The sequence below is a fragment of the Acomys minous genome, assembly GCF_964271855.1.
Source record: "Acomys minous genome assembly, chromosome: 5".
NCBI lineage: Eukaryota > Metazoa > Chordata > Mammalia > Rodentia > Muridae > Acomys > Acomys minous.
Genome location: NC_140494.1, coordinates 18,460,516 through 18,486,596, shown reverse-complemented (window position 1 = coordinate 18,486,596; position 26,081 = coordinate 18,460,516). Strand labels below are relative to the sequence as shown.

Here is a 26,081-nt window from a genome sequence, read left to right as displayed (position 1 = left end):
ATATAGATAAAAACTAACTTGGTTTGTGGTTTGTGAAGTGTTGTTTGTGTATAGTTTGGTCCATGCATAAGGAAAGTTGCCAATGTTACTGAAAATGTAAACAAACTATTTATGACAATCTCCCAAACAGCTTACCAAATTGACTGAAATACTTTAAACAAATGTACTGAAATAGGATGACAACTATTACTGAAAATGAGTCATGGTAACACATTAAAGACAGAGTCATTCAAGCTGCTAATGGAGAGAAGCAATCAATAGTCCTATTCAGTTATAATGGCAATAAACTCTAATAATAACTAGAATGGTAAATATTCTTTAAAAAGCACAATACTGGTACTTATGTGCTAGGTGTGTAACCAATAATCACCTTACTGGAATTAAGGATAGTTCAGTCAGAGGTAACTCATGCCTCGTTCAATATGAGATAACTCACACCTAATTCAATATGAGATAACTCATACCTGGCCTTGTAAATTTAGCTAAGTACTAGCAGCTTGTAAGGCCATGTAACTAGAGGATAACCTAATACCAGCATGGTCCTTACACAGCATAATGTCTAACTGCATCCTAAGCACATATGGTTATATCACAGAAAGGTACAGATCTTACCCCTCATCAAAGAAGCTTCTGTTTTCAACAGAAAGAGATTGTTACAGAAATCAACAGTGAACAAAAAGCAAAAGTCAACAGACCATGTGATGCCAGCCCTCAATTAATACATTTATAGCACAATGCCTACACCTAAGACTCGTGGAAAATATAGGAAGAGACAGTGGGGTATGATTGTAAGTCCTAGAAGTAAAATTTGTTTTAAATAATGAATACACACACACACACACACACACACACACACACACACACGAACTATACAAAAAGTAGTACCAAATACTTGCTGTGATATACACTGTTTTTATTTTTCCCTTTTACTTTTATTACTATCAACATATATATTTATCTTATTACACATAAATACAATAAACTACATAGAGCAAGAAGAACCACAAAACAGTCAGAAATTATAAAGATGTTACATTCATAATGTTTTGGCTATTTGAATTTGGCAGACTTGAAGAAAACATTTTCCTCTCCTGATGAGTCTAAAATTCTGAATGTAAATCAACATCTATCATATCTCATCTCTAGCAACTTAAAACATCTATCTAGACTTAAAAACATCTTAACCTCTAAACACCTAAGCTTAATTGTAAAACTTAACTATCTGATCTTCAACCCCATGAGAGACTTGAGAAGGAATAAAAAGTAATTGCCTGGCTAACCTGGAAGTGCAGGTTAGCAGCTTCCAAAATGAAAAAATGGCAGAGACAGTTTGCTGCCTATTTAAAAAGAAGAGGTGGGGACTGGAAGTGGTTTTGGAAAAAGGGGCTGAGTGGCAGGGGACAAATACGATCATTATATGTTATATGAGATTCTTCAAGAAATAATAAAAGTATCATATTTTTAAAATACTAGTAGCATCTCACCCCAGTAACAAAGAAGAACAGATTGTTCTATGTCCTAACAGTACCCATACAATTTAATTATCTAGAACTCTGCAAGTATTTCTTGAAGGAGCAAACAGAGAGGTCGGATATGATGAGCACAGTTCAAAAAGCAAAGGAAGAGGTAAGTAAAATGAATTCCTCCCCCTTTCTCAAGTATCTTTCTAAAAAGCATTCTTTTCTTTCAAGATTAATTATCTTTATACTTCAAGCTCCAGAAGGAATAAAAGCAAAATAAAATGCTGGTGACAGGTATTCTGTGCCACCAGACAAGCACATCTGATGAATATGCTTTTCTTATAAATGTGCCAGGCAAAAACCGTGAGGAAATTTCAACTGGATTTAACCAAAGCATTCTAAAAACAAAGGAAATTCAATTGGATAATCTCTCCAGTTGGATTTTCTGCAAAGTGTTTCCAAATTCTTAGATGACTGTAGTTTTCCTTCTGGTTTTTCATTCCTATAAATAAGTGGACTCTTCAAAACAACGGAGATGTATAGAGTATATCATATAAATATGAATCATAGCTAATTTCATTCCATTCTATTTAAGCTAGTAAGTAACGAAACTGCTTCACTCACTGGGATAACCATATTGTTCATTCTCCATAGCTGTGTGCACTTTAAGTCAACTCAAATGACTCATTTATGCTCAAAACTGTACTTACTTGCCAGAACAAGAATTTATTTCCATCATATTTATGATTTTAATATGTAGATATAAAATCTCACACAGAGTACATCAGAACTCTGAAGTAGACCTAATAATGTATAATATCAAATATCTCATTTCTATTCGGCCCATACTTTTAAAAATAATTTTTAAGTTCCTGAATTTTTATATATATGCCACAAGTATTTTTGTATTGATAGCATCTCCTAAATGTACTCCTTAAAAGTAGTTAGAATACACAATAAATAAAGTTAGGATAGAGATTATCTAATTCTAGTGCTGGATAGCTTAGTGGTTAACTTGCAATAAATCCTACTGAGGATGTAGTTAAGAAAATTATTGAGAGGCAGTCTTGCCCTTATTAGAAAAAGAGTGTAGGCAAGAAAACAAAAACTCTGTCTGTTTTTATATGTTACAGACACTGTCCCACACACATAGCACACAAGGATGCACACTGTTGTTAATGGCCAGTTTTACCACTGCTCCTTAGACTGAGCCTCCTTAAAGGCACCCTGGTTGCTTCTTCCTGTGTTGTGTCCTTTTGTCAGCTTTAGGGAATTACAGCTGCACACTGAAACACATAACAGCTATTAAGATGAACCGCTGATAGCAGGTAATGTGCAGCTAGGAGTTGTACAGATCTCTGTTAGGCAGGGAAATATGCAAAGAAGCCATAGTTGCATAATAAAGATGGCAAAGTGTCTGAGTTTTTATCCTTGTGACCTGAGACCAAGGCCTGGCAGAATTTTTCTTTCATTGTAACCTCACTCCGCCCTTCAGCAGAATACCAGTCTAATCTGGTCAAATAAGCTCGAGACTTGAGTTAAACCACCGTACATGAACTTGTGGGCCTATCAGCTTCCCTTTCTTTCTTTAAACTTATGAACCCTAAATTAGAGGAAGAAGACCCTCACTCTAGCCCACCAAAGACCATTAAAACCCCCAGCCCTTCAAAAAAGACTCAGCTGTGCCCTCCCTCCATCTTGTAGAGGGATTTCTCTCCTTGTGTCCTAATGTGTGTGTTTCTTCATCTTTGAAAGAAATAGTTTTCGTTTATTGTGAAAAAAAGGAACATTTTCTGCTTTTGCAAATGACCCAGGACTGGTTAGCATTATACATGTGGGGGGGAAAAGGCTGGTGACATTTATAACTCCAGATACAGGGGACTCAATACCTCTTCTGGTCTGTGAGCGTATTTGTACACATGTGGTACACATGACAACAAGCAGCCACACAGGAACACATAAATAAAAAGAAACAGAATTTCTAAAGTCTATACATGACCAAGAAATAGACAAATATTGATGAACAGAAATGTCATATACTCACTGGATTTGAAATAAATGCTAATTTTTCTTACCTCATTATTGTACAGCCTTACTGTCAAAACACTGCTTTCCATGGTGTAATAGAACCGAAGAAGGCATTTGCTGGCCATGCAGTGACATGCAGAGCTGTTTAAATATGCACTGCTCTCTGCAGGTCCCACAGAGGAAGCATGACTGGCTTTCATCCACACAAAGTATCCTAAACGTAAAGACAAAAGAAGCAACTTAGAAATACTATTATGTGTTGTATTTTTTTAAGCAAAACTTTCTATTAGAATCTTCAAAACCAGATGTAAAATATTTTACTTTAAAGGATATGATGCCTGAAACGGATTATCCTAACAATTGGTAAGCTTGCATTTTATGTTAACTCATTCCCAATTCCTCAAGTCAATGTTTAATGGCAAAGTCAATGTTGGAATTCAATATTTCCATAAAATAAATCTGTGATATCTAAATTCTACAGCATTAAATTAATATTCTATGTTGTGGATATGGATGTGGATATGCCATGTTCATGGTGTAAGTATATATGTATGCACAGATGGAAAGCAGAGGTCAATGTCAGTCATCCTCCTCAATGACAGTCCACTTTCTTTTGTGAGACAGTACCTATTCTGAGACACAAGGCTTAGCAATTATTCAAGGTTGGCTGGTAGGGAAGTCTTGAGGAACTTCCTCTCTCTGCCTCCCATGCAGCTTAGTTATTAACATGCCTGGCTTTGTTTGCATGGTTTCTGTGACCAGAAGGCAATCACTTAACTGACAGAGCATCTTGCTAGCTCAAATTTTTCTTTTAAATGTCACAGTGCATTTTTCTTTAATCAAAAATTCATTATTTTCCCTCTCTAAATTATTTAAATCTTTTTATGCTATATTTTTATTTTTCACATAAAAATATTCTGGTGTATAATTTAAAATGCTGTCTTCCTTACAAATCACATGGAAGAAGTAGTTATCTGCACTCTAATAACCACACTGATAGAATTTGCAATAAACAAAGTTATTGCCTTTTTTTCACATATTTAAAATGAATTTGGACTGTTCTTGAATCAATAATATTGATAATACAAGAACAAACAAATTATTCTGTTTTTATTTTGCAAAAGTAAAATCTGAAACGTTCCTTTCTCTGAAGGTTAATAGATTTTCCTACAGCTGCTCTATATAAACTATCAAAAAAAAAAAAAAGCCCTGTGTCAAGCATGGAGTATATCTTTTTAGGATGTCGGTCACTGGAGTCCCATAGGTAGCTCCACATGATATAGGCTACAGCTATTGCTCTTGGCAGAGAGGAGACAGGAAGACTAGTAACAATGCATTTACCAAATTATTGCAGAAACATCAAGAATGTCCTCTGAAAAGTGAAGCCTTAAATTTGCCTCAGTGGTCCAGGGAAGTCTTGAAGAGCTAAGGAATGCTATGACAAAACTCTCTATGTACACGTGGAGAACAAAGAGAAAACAAGATGGGCTGGAGGGGTATAAAGCTCACTGAAAGGTTTCTGGTTTCTAGACCACATGTAAGACGCATAGGATTTAGTACTCATTTCAAGGTAACAAAAATATGAACAAAATTAAAATGAATAACTTTTAACAGGTAGAGCAGAAGGTTAAGGTCGGAGTTCATCCTACGCCCTGTAACTGTAGAGGAAACAGACACAGGAACTCCCAAGTTACCAAAGCCATAGGTTAAAGCTGAAGAGGTGGGAAATTGGCCACTTTAAATGTACTTGAACTAATCTGCAGGCACCCACTTTCAGTCAGTACTACATCTACACTGGCAGGGAGTTGGAGGGCAGATGTAACTCCCTTTAGCCTTTCTGTCTGTCATCATAGAAAGACTGGTAAGAATCTCTTTAAATACCACAAAGCAGAGGTACAAACTCCATAGAAAACCATTGAGCTATAGATGCTTGCCTTTGCCTCACACATGAACCACTACAGAGCTCTATATTATTTAAAAACAAATCTCTAAGTGAACTCAAAGACAAGAAAAGAAGAGTAAAACAATGCTTAAAAAAATTAGCATCAGACATTACTAGCTACCATAGAGAGTAAGCTATTTAACACCAAGTGAGGTAAACTCAGTAACTCAAACTTTTAAACTCTTTTTTTATATAATAAATAAAGACTTCTTGATTTTTGATAGTTGGGAAATTTTATAAGGCATACCAAAAGACAAAGACAGCTTGAAAAGCAAAAGCAAGTACCAGAAGCAGACACACGTATCAGGAAATCTTGGACTAATAAGACTGGAGAGCTTCTGGAAATCTAAGTAAAACTGATGTTAACATCACTAATAGAAAAAATAGAAACAGAAAATGAGTTGGTGTGTTTGCACCATCCTGCAACAAACCTAGACAGACATGGAAAAAGAGACTTTCAGTTGAGAAACTGCCTCCATCGTGTTGTCCTGGAAGCATGCCTGTGGGCTTTTCCTTGGTTGCTTAGTGATGTAGGAGGTCCCAGCCTACTGTGAGTCATTCCATCCTTAGGGAAGTGGGCTTGGGCTCTCTAAGAAAGGTAGCTGAGCAAGCCATATGGGCAAGGCAGTAAGCAGTATTCCTCCTCCTCCAATTTCCTGACTGGGTCCTTCCCAGCTTCCCTCAGTGACAGACTGTAAACCAAAATCCAAGTAAACCCTCTCCTTCCTAGGTTGTTTTCGGTCATGGTGTCTTATCACAGCATCAGAATGGCAAACTAGAATAGACAGCATGAGTTGAGAGACATAGGGATCAGAAAGGTTCACTATAATGTAATGTGAAGAAGGTTTTTATGGGCGTGTGTAGTAGACTACTGTTGAGAGAAGACTCTCTAAGCTTGAGCACACTCATAGCGCGTCTAAAATTCAAACAAAAATAAATTAGAAAGGAAAAGAAATGTAAGGAAAAAAGCAATAAAAGCAATATTTGAATCAATTGCAACAATATTTATCCACATCATAGATCAAACCCCATAAAATATGAAGAAGTATAAATACTAAAAAAGAAAGGAAGAAACAAAGAAACAAAGAAAGAAAAGAAAAAGAAGACTAGAACACTAGAAAAGACTATACATAGATAATATTCTATCCAAACAAAATGGTTGAAAATCTAACAAAAGCCAGAGAGGAAATGTTTTACTTATTAAAAAATTGAAAATTTATCTTTTTAGAAAAAATTGAGAAGAGAATTAAATGAAATATTTAGTGTTTAGATCTGAAGATGCTTTCTAGGAACTAAGGCTGGCAAGAATCATGGATCTACCTACAGGGAAGAGTTGGTCTAGGAGAAAAAGACTTCCCCCAAAAGAGAAATGGAATGCTCACCAATCCATAAAGATAGTGGTGACATGCCTGAGAAGTGCAGAGAAAAAGACAGGTGAACATTCAAAAGAAGTAAGCAATGACAAACATGGTTGCAATCTTGTACCTCTCCAAATGGAAAGAAGATGGGTAGAAGCCCATTCAAATTGGAATCCAGGAGGCCCTGGTGAAGGTACTTCTCCCAGCCTTAGGAGAAGCCAGAGTTCTCACAATCTTCCAATTCAGTTGCTGGTTTACTGAAACAATGATGCCTACAGATGGCTAAGTAGTGGATAGTCTTTTTCTCTCATTCTATATAATTCTGGGGGCCATCTTTACAGAGGATCTACTGTTTAAAAGCCAACTATCCTCCTGGTTTCAGAACAAGAAACATGTTTCTTGAACCTATGTTGGGGACTTGAACATAGTCTGAATGTAACCTATGATGTCATCTATCCAGGGGCCATCAACACTTTTAAGAAGACATGTTTCTGTCTTCTGGTTTTAGCTTTGTGTAAACTTCTGTGATGTGATTTCCTGCCCTATTCCAAACATACTTGGGAGACAAACCCCAGCCATAAATAACATCAGCCAATCCAGGGGTGAAATCCAGAGTCTTGGAAAGGTTGAAGAACCTGCCCAGTGTACAGACTGCAATATTAAATTTGTCCAGCAGAGGCCTCTGGTACCGAAAGGATGGAAGCTGCTGAATTCTGGTAGGCAATAGGCAGTTAGTTATACAATAGAAGTCCAACACCATAAAAATCCTACGAAAGACAAGAGTCCACAAGTCCAACTAGCCTTCATGGGCCACATGGGCCAGCTATATGCACAGAGTTGTTATGCATAACATAAATAATTTTTTTAAGGGATGAGTAAGATTAACAAATCTACTGCTTTGGCCAAAACAACCAAATTGGAGAGAAAAAAAAAAAAAACTCATCCAAATCAGTACAAGAAGGGATAAAGATGGATAGTACTAGAAACAAATGAATTTCATCTGATCTTTAGGCAACACTTCAAAGGCAACACTGAAAACACCAAAATAAGAGGATAACAAATCATAAAATAAAAAATTAAGATCTTCATAAGATATGGATTTAAATTCTTCGAAAGCACTTAAGCTATAACTCAAAGAAATAAGTATTACAGAGTAGATGAAATTTCAAAATTTTCTCATATTAAAGAAGATGAATTGATAGGATGTGATGCAATTGGAATGAGAGGATCAAATAGGAAGGTGGAGGGAAGAGGTGAGAAAGGAAGGGAATATGGGGAGAGACAGCTAAAACTAAGAGCCATTTGAGGGATCATGTGAAAACATAGAAAACAGTAGAAGCTTTCTATAATATACACAAATATAGGGCCGGGCGTGGTGGCACATGCCTTTAATCCTAGCACTTGGGATGCAGAGGCAGGTGGATCACTGTGAGTTCAAGGTCAGCCTGGTCTACAAAGTGAGTTCAGGTCAGCCAAGGCTACACAGAGAAATCCTGTCTCGAAAAACTAAAAAACAAACAAACAAACAAAACAGAAAAGAAAACCCAGACATATATGAAGGAAACCTAAATGAATCAACAAACAACAGGAAAGGCAGAGCCCTATTGTACATTTCTTGTCACCAAATTAAGAGGTACATCTAATCATGTTCTTAGCCAAAGGGCTTCCCATGGGAAGCCACAAACAATCTAGGCTACTGCCAAGGCTATTAATGGCCCTGCACCAATGAACAATAAGGCCTCATTTCTAAACACAGTATCTGTACAACTGAGTGAACATGGAAAAATCCTTCTGGTGCCCATCTAAAGCCTTCACCCCTATGGACTCATTTTCATGGCATTGGAATGTAATCTTGCACACTACCAAAGAAGAGAGTTAAATACCAATGCAGCTATCAATCCTTTGGTCAACAATGGTGTCCTGACTGCAAGATACTTGCGCAATAGTGACACAAAGCTTGTGGGAGTAACCAAGCAACATCTGATTTGATTATGGACCACTCCATGAGGGAGTACCCATACCTGATGTTGTTTGGGTAATCAAGAACCTGAGATTAGATAGGCCAGGAACCTATGGAAAAACCAAATACTGCCGCTCTGATAAAGGAATTTAGTAACAAAATGATTCCCAATGACACCTTGCTATACTTATATATGAATGCCTTGCTTAGCCATCATCAGAGAAGCTTTCTCCTGCGTCAGATGGGAATAAATACAGAGACCTACAGCCATCAAATCCCTCCCCTCAGGGCTCAGGGAAACCTGTGGAAGTTGAGGCAGAAAGGTAACAGCCAGAGAAGTGGAGATCACCAAGGAAACAAGGCCCTATAATCAACAGGATCAGCATACATACAAACTCATGGAGACCTGATATGACACACAGGACCTGCATAAGTCCACTCAGATGGCACCCTAGAGCTTAAAGGAGAAATGAACACATCCATCTCTAACCTAAAACCTATATTCAATTGATAGCCACTTGCAAATGAAAAATTAGTTATCTCCAAGAGAGTCTCACTAGGGAAACAAACTACTCTTAAGGGTAGGCTCCAGGAGTAGATCAACACAGAACTCAAAAGTACCTTTGGAAGTTCTTCTTTTTCTCATAATGCATCTATATATATGCATAATGCATATATATGCATATGTGCATGTGTGTGTGTGCAGTGTTTGTACATGCCACAGAGGCAGAAAAACAATGCCAGGTCCCCAAGAGCAGGAGTACAGGCCATGGTGAGGCAACGCAAGTTGGTGCTGGAGACAGAGTCAGGTTACCTATGAGAAAGATGAGTCATCTTTCCATCCCCCACTATATGTTTTATTAAATAAATCCAGTATTCAATGTGTGCATTAAAAATAAGACTATGAAGCCAGTGGTATAGCTTAGCAAGTAAAAGTGCTTGAACGTCAAGCACAAGCCTGGTGGCCTCAGACCTGATACAAAACTTATCTGACAGAAGGGAAAGAGCAAATCCTCACATGCATCCCATGGCATACTTGTACACATAATGCCCACATTTATGTACATGTGCAGGAGTGCATGTGTGTACACGTGCGTGTGCACGCACACACACACACTACGCATACAATAATAATAAAAATTTTGGATTAAGAATATATATTAAAAGATACGTCAAGTAACATTTCCAAGAGTGATCTAGAGGCTCAAATGATAAGGTTTCAAACTGTGAAGTAACATTTCCAAACCTGTAGGGGAAAAAAGGCAAGTAGTAATGGAGAAGGAGGTCAGGGGTGAGAATGGTGGGGAGACGTGTAAACAGGTCTCAGGAGCTCACATTAGAATAACAGAAAAAAACCTTAGTACTGCAGTGATAAAGAGGAATGACTGGACTAACAGGCTTTGCTTTTATTTTATATATAGTAATACATCCAGACAATAAGAAAATAATAAAATTTAAGAGAAAACAGCTAATGTATCATAATTTTTTCACAGGGTTAAAAGCATTTTCTTTTCCACTTTGAGCATCTAGGATATAATATACTTTTATTAGTATATGTGCTTAGCAACACCCCAGGCTTAAAGACTTAATGATCATTACAATACAGCAGTATGCTAACACTCATAGAAACTACATTACATTTTATTTGGTACCTTCAACATTACCACTTTGGTCCTGCCAGGGCACAGAGTCCAGTGAAGGGACCTCTCTTGCCTTTGCGCATACCCAAGAAGTTTGCTCAACAGATACTTCAGTTGCCCAGTCACATATGTCAAAGTCGAACCCACAGGTCTGATACTCTAGAGAAGGGACCAAAGGAACTTGGTGAATTATTATGATCTCCTAGAGTGGCTTCTTAACCAGAAATGCATGTTATAGTTGACTAAGGGGACTTCTGCAGAAATACAAGTGCACATTACTATCTTGAACTTTTATTCAGTAAAGCTTGAACCCAGGCTGGTGTATCCAGCCATCTACAACTAGGACATGATGCTTTTGTCTAAAGTTCACGCTGGAGACCTACATAATTGCATTATAAAAAGACATCACATACTGTTTTAAGTGATTGTGTGTTTTGGCCCAACTCATAGCTATCCTGGGGTATAAGTGACCCACAGGCCAGACACAACTGCAAGAATACCTAATCCACTCTACTTTGCAAAGGCTTTTCATTTGATAAAAATACGGTTATTCTCTAGTAATAACTATTTCCCTAAAAGTGAGATTTGTATTTTTTCTTGCATCAAAGCTCTTGAATAAATTGTAAGGCTTCATAATGCTTCCTTTTAGCTGCTTTATGGAATTATATCCATTAGTTTACTTACCATTCATCATAAAATTTGAATCTTAAAAGCCAAATATTATATATCATTTTAAGGAAAATTTTAATGGTATGTTCTTATGAAGCATCATGTTGAGTAGATGCATTTAATCTTGACCACTGTTTTATTCAGCTGCAGACATTGACACTAGGCTAAAACTAAGACATTAAAGCCAACAAAGGTTGGCATGTACATGCTCCTAGGCTGGTCTCTGGGCCTTATAATTTGTGTCTATACCAACAAGATGGTCATCTCAATTTGACACTTACGTCCCACACCTTCATCCGAAGAATCAATTCTGCAGGGTTCCATATCTGAACAGTGTAAGTCCTGTGTGTTTTTTGCCATGTTGTCTTGACATGGTAAAATCTCATCTGTTAAATTTACAGAATAGTCACAAGTGAGATGTAGAATCTCTTGGAAATACATCTCTCTCAGAGTGTTTCTGCTCAATAAATACATTCTAAATACCTGTGTACCCAGATTACATATTGATGATTAGAAAAAAGTGACAGAGAGACAGAGACAGAGACAAAGACAGAGACAGAAAGACAGTGACAGAGAGAATAAAGCAACATACCACTGGTTCTATAGTAGATCGTGGTAGTGTCAGTCAAGCTCCAAATCAAGCTATCAATGTTTTTACACAAGCAATCTATACTAACACTTACATGAAGAGTATAGGATTGTAACTTGTTCCAGGAACTAATATTGTGGGTAACATCCTCTGTCATTGGAAACAAAGTCTACTTTTGAACTACCATCTCTGAAGCCCTTCCACACACTGCACTGGGAAAATGAGAGACATCAGAAGAGACCTATACAAGGCCCAGCCCTTCCTGCTATGTACTCCATATCTTCTCCCATTGATTGTCCATGAGCCTCTACGGATACCCTTTCCATTTGTACAGAAATTGCATATTCTGCCTATTTAAGGAACTCACTCCAGCAAATTCACCCTATGTCCTTTATAGCCACAAGTTCTATTTCCCTGTGAGATCATTCCCTTTGGTGCCCAAACATCAGCACTTAATCCATGTTCAAAAGACTCAAACTTTCAACTTCTCTATGTGCTGCAGATTCTCATGGATTCCAACTCTTTTCCTATGCTCACTCTTCATCTTGTCCCAGTGAGATGTTTTTCTTAATGTAAAATTCCTATTATATAAAATTCACTGCTTAAGCCATTTGAAACTGTTTACTTCTGTGCCATTTTGTGTATTTGTAGTGTTACACAATAAAAACCACTATGTCCTATGGCATTTCATCACATAAAATAAAATCTCATACCTGTTACTGGTAAGATACCACTCTCTCCACTGTCTCAGATGCGACCTCTGGTTACTATGGATTTACTGACTCTGTACTCCTCATATAAATGGAGTGATGTGACACTGCATGGTCTCCTGTATATAGCTTCCTTTGCCTAGCATGTGCTCATACTGCCTGGATGCCATGTATTTCACAACATTATCTTCCCACCCTTCCTAGTTGTTTCAAGGGAAGCTGCAACTATCAAGGCTGACCTTATAAGCACTGTATCTATGCGCTTTTCAGTCCTCAGCATACTGTTCAATAGCATTTGTCATACTCGGCTGCTCCCCATTCTTGATTCCTGCAGCCTCCCTGGAATGAGGGGACTGGAAGACTGAGGATGGAGTATTCTATAAGCACAGCACACAGGTTTCTCTTATGTGACCAGATGTTCTCTCTAAGCTGGAACTGCTGCTCTATCTCAGACCTGTCTGGACTCCAACTAGGACATCCTCCTGACATCGTGGCTCCTTCCCTTGGATGATTAAAATGTACCTCAAAAAACGGGCCATGACCTAAAGTGTATTTTTCTCTGCCCAAACTATCTCTGGGCACAGCTGCCTGATTAATCATACAAATGTCCTTGCACTTCAAAGCATGAAGTTTGTACTCTCTTTTCTTTTCAATCCCTTCTCTTTTTTCCTCTCCCTTCCTCTCTCTTCCTCTCTTAATAAACCCTATTCTCTCTCTATTCTCTCACCTTCTCCTCCTCTCTCTTAAAATAATCTCTATCAGAAACATCTCTCTTTTCTCAGCATAACCGACTCTGTTGTGATGATCAGCTCTGGCTCAGAGGAAAGCCATCTTCCTCCAGAGTGTAGTAACATTTTTGTTTGAGTCAGGGTATGATGCAGCCCATGCTCATCTTCCCATCCCTATCATATCTGCCCAGTGATTGCATTTCTAGACATGCGGGCATGTGCCTCCAGAATTTCTATACCAATAGAAGCAGAGATGTCCTGAATTCCCAACCCTCCTGTTTTTGAATTTCTCCTAAGGAGAAGGACATCTTTTCAAAGGATCTTCTTCTATGAGGGAGACAGAAAAGCTATTGCCCTGATCTCTAGTAACCAAGTGCTCTCCTGCAGGCGTCTGCATTTACATATCCTCCTTATATGCACATGTCTTGTTCTCTGGACCCTTTGGCACTTCTGCTCAGTTACTATCTGTGCATTTAAGGTCAGCATGCTGAGTATGCTATTTAAAATTACTCTCTCACCCTCACCTCTGACACTTTATCTCTTGCTCAGAACTTGACATAAAATACATTTATTTGAGTACTCTCATTTTATCCCTAATAAAAATGCAAGTTCCATGAATGTAATGAGTATTATCTTTTTGCTCTTGTTCATCCTTAATGTCTAAGAATATACATATGTATATATATATATACACATAATTACAGAATACAGGTGTTAAGTACATATTTATTTATTTAATAAATGAGTAACTGACCAAAGAAGCCAGATTGAAAGTATTTTAGGTCTCTAGAAATTGCTTTACATTTTATTTGTGACAAAAGTAAATCAATTGGTAATAGCAGTGATTTACCAATACCTACAGAATACGGTTTTCATTATGAGAGTTTGAAAATGGCGAATATGCAAATCATCTTGAAATAATATATACTGGAAATAAAACTGCACATGCAATTTAGAAAATGATGACAAAAAGTGAAGCTAGAATCAACAATAACAATTATCATGAAACAATTAAAGTGGTAATTGGGTGAATTCATATCAGTGCTACAAATCTTTTCTTCAGAGCTCCCATCATTGGGCCTAATTCAATAGAATGTTATATATTATCTCTAAATTACTACTATTTATACAAGACTTTACACATACTATAAGCAGAACAAGCAGCATACTAAAGTGCAAATTGCATTTAGTTCTGATGTATTTTGTATGGATAGGAATTAAATCTTTCTCATCTTTTTTTTTTCCTGTAGTTTAACCACTTTTAGCACTCTTCTCAACCAATTTTATAAGCACAGATAAAGGTTTAGGTTTGAATGTGGTTTCTTATATTGTCTATCAATAAATCTCCAGGACGCTGATTCCATTTTAATGTATTCAATCCAGTGTCTTGCTATCACTCCTAGTTATATATTTTTCATTCTTTCTTTCCCCCTTCCTCTCCCCTGCCCCTCCTTTTCTCCTTCCTCTCCCCTGCCCCTCCTTTCCCCTTCCTCTCCCCTGCCCCTCCTTTTCTCTTTCCTCTCCCCTGCCCCTCCTTTCCCCCTTCCTCTCCCCTGCCCCTCCTTTTCTCTTTCCTCTCCCCTGCCCCTCCTTTCCCCTTCCTCTCCCCTGCCCCTCCTTTCCCCTTCCTCTCCCCTGCCCCTCCTTTTCTCCTTCCTCTCCCCTGCCCCTCCTTTCCCCCTTCCTCTCCCCTGCCCCTCCTTTCCCCTTCCTCTCCCCTGCCCCTCCTTTTCTCCTTCCTCTCCCCTGCCCCTCCTTTCCCCCTTCCTCTCCCCTGCCCCTCCTTTTCTCTTTCCTCTCCCCTGCCCCTCCTTTTCTCCTTCCTCTCCCCTGCCCCTCCTTTCCCCCTTCCTCTCCCCTGCCCCTCCTTTCCCCCTTCCTCTCCCCTGCCCCTCCTTTCCCCTTCCTCTCCCCTGCCCCTCCTTTTCTCCTTCCTCTCCCCTGCCCCTCCTTTCCCCTTCCTCTCCCCTGCCCCTCCTTTTCTCTTTCCTCTCCCCTGCCCCTCCTTTCCCCTTCCTCTCCCCTGCCCCTCCTTTCCCCCTTCCTCTCCCCTGCCCCTCCTTTCCTCCTTCCTCTCCCCTGCCCCTCCTTTCCCCCTTCCTCTCCCCTGCCCCTCCTTTCCCCTTCCTCTCCCCTGCCCCTCCTTTCCCCCTTCCTCTCCCCTGCCCCTCCTTTCCTCCTTCCTCTCCCCTGCCCCTCCTTTCCTCCTTCCTCTCCCCTGCCCCTCCTTTCCCCCTTCCTCTCCCCTGCCCCTCCTTTTCTCCTTCCTCTCCCCTGCCCCTCCTTTCCCCTTCCTCTCCCCTGCCCCTCCTTTCCCCTTCCTCTCCCCTGCCCCTCCTTTCCCCCTTCCTCTCCCCTGCCCCTCCTTTCCCCTTCCTCTCCCCTGCCCCTCCTTTTCTCCTTCCTCTCCCCTGCCCCTCCTTTTCTCTTTCCTCTCCCCTGCCCCTCCTTTCCCCTTCCTCTCCCCTGCCCCTCCTTTCCCCCTTCCTCTCCCCTGCCCCTCCTTTCCTCCTTCCTCTCCCCTGCCCCTCCTTTCCCCCTTCCTCTCCCCTGCCCCTCCTTTCCCCTTCCTCTCCCCTGCCCCTCCTTTCCCCTTCCTCTCCCCTGCCCCTCCTTTCCCCCTTCCTCTCCCCTGCCCCTCCTTTTCTCTTTCCTCTCCCCTGCCCCTCCTTTTCTCCTTCCTCTCCCCTGCCCCTCCTTTCCCCCTTCCTCTCCCCTGCCCCTCCTTTTCTCCTTCCTCTCCCCTGCCCCTCCTTTCCCCTTCCTCTCCCCTGCCCCTCCTTTCCCCTTCCTCTCCCCTGCCCCTCCTTTTCTCCTTCCTCTCCCCTGCCCCTCCTTTCCCCCTTCCTCTCCCCTGCCCCTCCTTTTCTCTTTCCTCTCCCCTGCCCCTCCTTTTCTCCTTCCTCTCCCCTGCCCCTCCTTTCCCCCTTCCTCTCCCCTGCCCCTCCTTTTCTCCTTCCTCTCCCCTGCCCCTCCTTTCCCCCTTCCTCTCCCCTGCCCCTCCTTTCCCCCTTCCTCTCCCCTGCCCCTCCTTTTCTCCTTCCTCTCCCCTGCCCCTCCTTCCCCCTTCCTCTCCCCTGCCCCTCCTTTTCTCCTTCCTCTCCCCTGCCCCTCCTTTCCTCCTCCCTCTCTCACTTCCTCTCTTACATTGTACTTCATCTCAATTTACAGAAACACTTCAGAGTGGTAGTAAAAATTCTCGTATCTTCAATATAAGGGAGACTTCCCACTATGGCAAGGCCTCTAGACTAATAAAGTCAGATGTCTAAAGAGAGAAAGAGAGCCATGCTTCAAAGCTTATCTTACACAAACAGGTAGCATGCAATTGGCCAGTAATTCTTATTCATTATCTAATGAATTCCAGGTCTCAAGGCTGTGGCAATGAAAATTACAATTGAGATCCAATTTTGACCCTAGAGGTTTCAGACAATTTTTGTCAGTTTTCTTTAATTAATAATGGATTTAGATTAATAATTATTGGTTGTTAAAAGGTTACTAGAAAGCTAACATCTTTAAATGGTAAGTAGGATTTTAGTTGGTTAACTGGATAATATTTATCCACCATGAAGATTCTAATTAAGCAATGATTTGTACATTGGTGTCATTTTACAAATGGCACTAAAGCAAAGTCCTGAAAACCCAATCAAAAATATTCACAGAATTTCACAATATTCTCATTATGAGCCACAGCATGCAATCATTATAAAAATTATAATCATCAATTTATTCAAGAATCAATCAGTGTTATTCAAGATTCACTGATTAAACACATTTTATTTCATCATAGTCACAAGCCTTGATTTCTATGTTGTGCTTGCTACTTTGGAAGAGTCCAAATTGATATTTCTTCCAATAGCTGTACCATGAGCTTTGTACCTTGGGAAGGGCAGCAGCTCTATAGAATGGTATTTTTAAAAGTGATGGAAATTTCTAAAAGATTTTCTTAATACTAAAAAAGAAAAAATGTTTACTTTTATTGTCTCAGTTAAGATTAGCAAATGATAAAAATAAGAATAATTATGTATTTCTATAAAGATGTTATTCTATATTAAAATTAATATATTCATACTAAAACAATAGGGCTATTTCCCTCTGAACATATATTTACTAAGTAATGCATAAACTTCACCATCTGTATTTCTCAAATTTAAAAAGCTACCATCGTTTTATATGTTTATTTTTAACTTACTTCTAATAAACTCAACATTTATTTATTCTCGATAGCCTTTGTCAATATTTGTAGATTTCTAAGTACAAATACAACTCATACTTGGTACATGTATATTTAAGATTTATTTTTACTCTACTTCATGTGCAGCCATTTTTTTCTGATGTTGATTTCCAGTGGTTCATTGCTATTACATAAAGATAAATCTGATTCTTTTTCTGACCTTGTCATCTGCTACTATAATTTGGGAGGAAGACCCAAACTAGGCTGTAGCTGTAAAGCTTTAGTCCCTTAAATTTTCCCCCAGTTGAGGGCTTTGTTTGCTTTCTATGGTACCCCTTTAATGAGGCTGTTCCATCAAACATTGCATTTAACTGTTTGTTGTTGTTGTTTTACTTAACCACTGCATTGTGAAAAAATATCTTACTAAGTGTCAATTGTTACACATTGGTAGATCATTTTGTTCAAGTACATTATGTTTTTGATGACTTTCTGTTACCACTGGGGGTCATGTAGTGAAATCTCCTGGAACAATCATCTATTGCTTTTAATTCCAACAATGTTTTCTACATATTTTGAAATATTGCCAGTGAAGACATACATGTTGAAGATTGTGTGTTTTGTTGCTGTGGTGGTGGTAAACTTACCTTTAACCATTAACCAATACAATGTTCCTAGTCATCATTGTTAATTTCCATTGTACATTCCAGTGCACATTTCAACATTGATATAGCCACTCCCACTCCACCTTAATTAGAGATGTATGCTGTGTCTTTGTCCTCCTCCTCCCCCTCCCCTTCCTCCTCTTCCTCATCCTCCTCCTCCGCCTTCTTCTTCTCCTGCTTCTGCTTCAGGACAGGGTTTCTGTGGACCTTGGCTATTGTTCTGTAGACCAAGGCTGGCCTTGAATTCAGAAAGATCTGCCTGCTTCTGACTCCACAGTGCTGGGCTTAAAGGCATGTGCCGAAGGGCATGGTGGTGCACGCCTTTAATCCCAGCACTCAGGAGGCAGAGTCAGGTGGATCTCTGTGAGTTTGATGCCAGCCTGGTTCTACCTAGCGAGTCCAGAACAGCCTGGACAGCCTGGACATCCAGAGAAACCCTGTCGCAAAACACCAAAAAAGAAAAAAGAAAAAAAAAAAAGCATGTGCCACCACTGCCCAGCACTCCATCCTTTTTTTTTATGGTTGTTGTTCCATTTTGCCTATTGAGCAGAGTCTTACTGTAGAGCCCAGGGTATCCCTGAACTGTGATCCTCATGCCTCTCAGTGTCAGAAGAGCAGTCATAGAACTATCCCACCATGCCCAGTTGTCACATTTCCATGCTTTTGATTAATATGTGTAGTTATATTTAAAATGATGTTTCATAGAATAAAATTAGTTCACCTTTTTATCCAAAAGGTGACTCTAATAGTAACTGCTTTGGGATTAAAATGAAGTTGGTGATTTTGTTATCTACTTGTTTGTTTCCTCTTCATGCATTGCCTTTTTCTCACAAGAGCATCCCCTACAGTATTTTATCTTCACTATCTATTTATATTGGCCTTTGAATGGATTGCTTCAATCATTGAATATTTTGATACATTCATCTTTCATATACCTTATTGCCTTGCATTCACTATGGTTCTAGGGATATGCAAATTTTAACATTTTTCGTAGCTTGTTAGCAGTTCCAGTGTACAGCCGAAGTCTTAGAACCCTAGAAATTCTACGTTACTCACTTTATGCCATAGTTAGTGGTGTTACAGCTCCATTTATTGAGCATATAAAGGGATATGGAAATTTTCCAACAGTGTTGTGGGGCTTGGGGTGGTGAATATATCTAAAATGCAAATATAAATATATATCCCATATGCCATCCTGTGATTACCTATGCTTTTAGGGGAGAATATTATTCTATATCTAGATCTTTTAAAAATTGTTGTTCTTCCTTTATACTTGAAGGTATTAGTTTTTTATTTTATGTTCTTGGTCACTCCTGGAAAGACTGTCGTAGCATTTCCTTTTCGAGACATCCTTCTAGTGATGAATACGCAATCACAGAAACAGAGAATAAATGAGACAAAATGGATTTAGAAAGACAATAGAAAATAGAAGTTTACTCCTGAACAAGTGGATTTTCAGTTTCCAAACTGCTTACTTAACTCAAAAGCTGACTCCCACTGCTTATCCCTACTTTAGGAACCAAAAGTAAATATTCAGGAGAATTTTGTGCTCCCTAGCAATGAAAGGTGTCCATATGAGAATTGGCTGATCAATGACACATCCAAATATATGCACCCTTTCTCTATTTTTTGTTCTAGTCCCAAAATTGACATGTAAAGAGTACATCCATAAACCAAACAACATGAGGAAAACATTAAAAATGTCACTTTATCCTTGACTTGCACAGCAAGGAGAAGAACAGGCTAAGTACTTACGTCTTTATTTTATAAGGTAATATACCCAAAGTTATCTGTTTACATCCAACTAAATGCATGCCTAAGCCTAGCTTGTATTTGAAAGGATTTTCAGATGGAAGTACCCAGAAGACATCCATCTGGCTCTGTCTCGCTGCTGCCACCCAATCCCACCCCAAGGCATCAATAAACTAAATCGTAGACTCTCTTTAATGGGGATTCTGCTCCTTGCCCAAGAATCAGGAAATAACCAAGGCTCACACTTTGTAAATGCCAGGACTGAGCATGGCCTTGCTCATTTCACAGGAAATGTCCTGATAACCTAATTTAAAAAGCAGGTCCCATCTTCAGCGATCCTCATCTCCTGTGTCTGGAGGGAAGCCCGGTCCCACTCACTCCCACACGGGGTTCTAATGATTAACTACATTCTGCCTGTTATGCTACTGGAAATTTAATGCTTCTTAATTTAAGCAGCATTCACATTTCTGCCATTTACAGAAGGTAGCTGCACTCCAGTCCCAGTCCCCAGCAGTCACACACACTGAACTCTTTGCCCACTCTCAATCTACCCTCGTGCTGTTGATTTTTCCTTCCAAACCTTTAACTATGCTCCCTCTGACTTTTAAGTGATTTTTTAAAACAAAACACCAAACCTGCCTCTGTCTCCCGTGCGCTGGGGTGAAGGCCATGTCTTTTATAGCTTGCTTGAAGGTGACATCCTTTCTAACACCCTAGAGTTATGAGGTCTGCATTAAGCCTACCATGCTTCTAACTCCCAAACGTTGCCCTTTCATAACTATTGGTCCTTTTGTGAATAAAATGTCTTATTCATGAATTCTCCTGTATCACAACTGTGCCCTGCATATGCATATCTTACATCACACGGACTGAAGACCTCAGTCTTGAATTCTAAACCTTCTCTAGTCCCAACCCCAACATTGGTAGATGAAATCAACACACAAAAGGTACAGTTAAAAACAAACAAGCAAAAACCTTGAAATGTGTAAAGGCTGACTCCTTCCTAGTAACTTTCACTTCCACAGATTATCAAGTACATTGTGAGTAGAATGCCTCATTCTGTGAAAAATTATAGATGTTTGTGTTTTTGATCAGACCTCAGGTTTTTCCGCAATGCTCATTGAATGTTATCATCTATTTACTCTCTTCTTCTTCTTCCTCCTCCTCCTCCTCCTCCTCCTGTAGGTATTTAAAGTACTCACTACAAATTTTTACATTTATCTTTTGAATAAGAATTATACCTTTTCTACCTTGATCCTTATCCCAAAATGGTGATCACAGGTAATTAGGAAGGTTGCTTTAGTTTCCACAGCTAACAATGGAGAGAAAGTCCACATCTTAAAGGATATTAGGGTTTTATCACTGTCAAGCAATATCCAGTGATTTTCCAGTGGAAATTTGTAATGTAAATATAGTATCACAGGCAGAAACCCAATGGCAAGGCAAGGAAAAATCCCATCTATTGGCCAGTCACATTGCCTGTTTTTCTTTTGGGGAATATTAACTGGACTAGCCAAATAAATACGTCGAGTTCAAGATCACTTTGACAGACTCAAATTTCTGCAGAAAACAAAAAGAATACCAAAGCGAACAAGGTAAGAAATAAAAGCCTCATATAAACGACTGAGTGAACCCTGGCTGCATGCTTGATGTAGGAGTACCACACCAGGTAACAGAAGGAGAGAATGTGAAGGGAGATTTGAGCAGAAGAGCAGTAAACAGTTGTGACAGACTGCATCCTCTGGCCTAATCAATGCTACCCTCTTTTCCTGAAACATCTTTGAGGTTAATAATCTGATTATTTACTTGTAAACATGGCTAGCATGAAATCTATCCCCTGAATTATATACTTCATTATATCCTCAGGTGGTTTCTTATTTGATACAGGGTGAGGCTTGCTAAGTCCTTTATGTGTTTCAGTATTAGAAGGACTGTTACAGAGCCCATAAATCTTACATATCTGCAACATCTATCAAAGTAGAAATTACAATAGTCAAATTTCACAAGTAATACAGAAATTCATTAACATAATCTTTGTTCTATCTCAGGAAAACCTACATATCTCCTTGGATTCTGCATTATTAATTACCATAATGTTAGTATATTTAAACTAAGGTCAAACATAGAACTCCTTTTGATAAAATAATTTCTTTGGTATGGATGTAAGTTGAGTTGAATCCCTCCATGGTTTATGTTTTTCCAGTTTGATCATCTGTATGACAACACTAAGAGGTATTGGGGCATTATGTGGTTGATCTTGGTCAGGGAGTCATTGACACAAATAATACATAACTTTAGGAAGGATCTAATGTAATTCTCATGGGATCCCAGTTAGCTCTCATGAAGAGTTATAGAAAACAAAACCATGTTCCTACCATAGTTTCCTGCCCATTATATGCTCTTTCCCTCTTAAATACTCTTTTCTATGATGTCATCTATATGATGTATTCCTGCCATCAAGTTGTAACCAGAGTCAAGCATGTTCCCCTGAACCTCTAAAATTAACTTATTTTCGTTTTATCATACCTAATCTACAGAATTTCATTATATTAACAGAAAATTGACTACTATAATAGCTATTTTATTCAGCTATATTATATTAACTTATAATACAATAAAATGGAAAATTACAATAATATATGCATATATATGATCCTTGCTTATTTGAGTAAGTTTTTATTCTATTAAAACTAAATTTTAATACTGAAATTTCCATTGGCAAAATATAAAGAATTGCATATTATTTGAGTAATATAATCAAGAGGTCAATATTGGTGCAATCTTAGATTTGTCATACATAGTGTATCAATGTATTCTATTTCATTCCAAATAGAAGATAAATTACAACAATTATTTTTTTCCAGCTGGTGCCTTGCAGTAGATTATCAAACCTATTCTCTAATGAGGTCATTTCAAGTATGTGGCAGCCAGTTTCCTACCAGCCCCCTGGAAGGCATAGAGCTCTCTAGTTTAGATTTAGCTAGCCAGTGTAAACATCACTGTGAGATTAAAAGCTAACACTAAATCATCCTACTTAATCCTTTATAGCATCAGAGTTTGTGAAAGAGCCTATCTTCACATCCTGTAAAACAGTGAGTGTATCAGAGCAATGAAAAACACCCTCTATTGAAGCATCACAGAAAAACAGAACAGCTGAAAGTTGTTGTGATGCCTACATTTTTAGAGAATAAGAATCAAGATGAGACAAAAGCACTTACCATCTGCTGGCAAGCAACCTGAACTGAACGATATGTCATCAATAGCTATAGCTTCCTCTTGTCCATGAGTTGCAGGCATTTGAGCTTGAAAAAGAACCTGCATATTAAAGTCAAAATAAATCAAGAAGAAAAACAGAAATCAGGGGCATCACTGTCTCACGATGCTATAGAAGAAAGCCTGCAACTGAGACACATACCACTTCCTGAAAGTACTCGATACCACACAACTTTCAAGCAAAAAGGACCAGAGCAAATAATTTCAAAAGCAAACCAATGTACTTCCCTGTACTGTAAATACATGGGGCCATGACCACGAGCTCACATAGCTTCTCTCCTATAGCTACCTTACATTTTGTGTCTCAGTATATGCCATATATGTGTTCACATATTTAACTTTAAACAGCCTTTAAGCCGAAGATCCATCTTTATCACTGAGCCTTGGCAACTCGTTCCATTTTTTACTGCTAGCTCTTCACATTTTATTCACCATCTTGCCTAACTTGTCTTGACAACCTAAGTCTACATAGTAGGAAATATCCTGCTATAATGGATCACAGAAATCCAGAGAGAAGCCGCTCCATTTTCCACCTACATAAATCAGTAGACAAATGGTGAGTTGATGGGAGTTCTATCCCTGCCTCACCAAAGAATGCCAATGACACTTGTGGCTTCATTCAAGTGGGTATTAGACACGTGTGGACTGTTCAGCTTAGTTCAGAACATGAACACTAGCACTTCAAAAATCAGTGCTACTTCTTGGTTTCATTTTTAGTATGCACCCACCAAGTCAAATCCCTGTACTTAGCCACACTCACTTTTGACACTATAGATCATAATGTGTAGGTATGATTCCTTGCCAGGAAAATGTTGTCTGTTATTCTATAAAAAATCCAACAAAAAGCATGTAACATCTATAGAGTATCCTAAATATAAGTCTAAGAAATTCATATTCCCACACACGAAACAGAAAATATGGAAGGATTGCATAGAAAGCAAAATGATATCGAAAAGATGCAGAAGGCATTGTTAAAGATGATTCCAAAGAAAAGCAGTATTCTCTTCTTATGGATATGTAAAAGAGTAAAACAACACAAATGTCTCAGTGGCTAAGAGCAATGGTTACTCTTCTAGAGGACCAAGATTTGGTCCCCAGTGCCCACAAAGCTCACAAACATTCCTGTAACCCCAATTCCGGGGGACCTTTTCTGACTTCTGCAGGCATCAGACATGCAGGTGGTTTACAGCTATTCATTCAGGCAAAACACTCACACACATAAGATAAACTTCAGTGGAAAAAAATAAATACACATAAAATAAAAATAGACATAAAATAAAAATTAATTAAAACCTCTAAAAATCAGCAAATAACCCATTATGATATGATTTGAAAACAAACTGTACCTAAAACAGTAACTGAGACACAGGTAAGTGGGGGAGCACCTGCCTTGTGTGCCTGAGGCCCCAGTTGTGCCCCTCAAAACTCATTCCGTGCCATGCCAGCTAGACTTCCAGAGACACAGGAGGATGCAAAGTTCAAGATTATCCTCTGCCCTATAAGGAGCAGACGCTATCCTGAGCTTCATGAGGCCCAATATCAAAAGAAAGACAGGGGCTGGATAGAAAAAGAACAATGGCTACTCTTTCAAAGCACCAGAGTTTGATTCCCAGAACTTTGATGGTAGCGCACATCCATCTGTAACTCTAGTGCCAGAAGATCCAACGCCCTCTTTTGGCTTCCGCAGACATTAGGCATTCATGTATGTGTGTGTGTATATATATGCATATATATATATATATATATATATATATATATATACATACAAACACTTACATAAACATACAAAACAATTAATTCATTAATTAAAAATTTAAGAAATAAAACACAAGACTGAGTACATAAATAACATTAAATATTGTTACTATAACAGTTATTGAGATATGGAGGCTATCCTGTGAATCACGCTTGCAAATATGACCTTCAATATTTCTATAAATTGTTCTTTTATTTTTCTGAGAGCTTTCCTAGATGTCTATGCTGCCTAGCTCCTGTGGAGTTAAGCATATCCCCACAGTCACAATACTTAAAGTAAAAAGTAGAAATAAATGTCTGTTCCATTACCAGTCTCAGTTCTGCTTCTCCCCGTTCTCTCTGCCCAAAAGACCACCCATCACCAGAGCTCGGCTAGGGTCCAGCCCGAAGAAGCACATATTTTGCTTGACAAGGTCTGCCGCTCTCCCGGGCTCTCCCGCCATGCCTCTGCAGCCTGCCAGGCATTTCCCCTTAAATGAGAAAAGTTACTTCTAATTCATAATATGCTGAGCTTTCTCCTCAAATTGAACCTCTCACTTCATTCATTTGTTGACAATGAATCATGCTGCCGACACAGTGATGCTCAAACTCCAAAATGACCTTTAGAATCCCTTTCTCCTCAGGTCTCCTGTCTAATCAGCCAAGACCTATTAAGTCTGTTTTCCTTCTAGCCTTGCTCCCATGTCTATTTCCTCGTGCCTGATCTATCGAAGCGGCCTTTAAATTACCTTCCTGCCTTAATCCTTTCCTCATTAGAGTTTGCAATAGACATTATATGTTTATTTGGCTCAGCTAAATCACAAGCCAACCTGGTATAACTGAATAAAAGTTCTTGTGAAAGCTAGCTGCTATTTGAGGCCCCCAGCCCAGCCAGGGGTGCATTTTTCTTAAGAGAGGAACAGTTTCTGCAAGGGAAATTTTCTAATGGGTCTGTAAGGCTACAAACTACAAAGCAAGCCCATCAGGCTTAACTAAATGGCCTCACTAAATAGATTTAAGCAAAAAGACTTTTTTTCCCAGGGATGTTGGTTATTATCTGGAAAAAAAGACTTAATGCCAGGCCTATAAGAAAAAGTCAGTCCCATGGATGGCCAAGGTCAGAAGCTGGCCTGGCTTGTGGTAGTGTTATTTCAACAGGGAGAGTTATATAAATTTCTTGCTTTATCCAAAGTTTTTTCAAAGATTTTTTTTCCAAACATGTATTCATTTGAATGGTATTAAGAATTTTTTAATGGATCAAACTGGACCCAGAAAAGGAAAGAAAAGGAAAAAGGAAAGCAGGAAACTACAAGAGAGGTTAAGGGTTTACGGCAAATCAGGAGCAGGTGTACTCTACACTGATCCAATCGTAAAATGACACATTTATTTTCCCCCAGACATGTTA

The 26,081-nt window shown here is 39.0% G+C and overlaps 1 protein-coding gene across 2 annotated transcripts in view; it reads right to left on the bottom strand.

Annotated features, from left to right (window-relative positions):
- MALRD1 (MAM and LDL receptor class A domain containing 1) overlaps positions 1-26,081 on the bottom strand; it is a 562,786-nt gene that overhangs the window by 484,061 nt on the left and 52,644 nt on the right. For both annotated transcript variants that reach the window (XM_084782548.1, XM_084782549.1), the window contains exons 5-8: positions 22,888-22,984; positions 11,339-11,443; positions 10,401-10,547; positions 3,536-3,702 (exon numbers count right to left, since the gene is read on the bottom strand). In XM_084782548.1, coding sequence (XP_084638674.1) covers positions 3,536-3,702; positions 10,401-10,547; positions 11,339-11,443; positions 22,888-22,984 — 516 coding nt within the window. The remainder of the gene's footprint in view (positions 1-3,535; positions 3,703-10,400; positions 10,548-11,338; positions 11,444-22,887; positions 22,985-26,081) is intronic.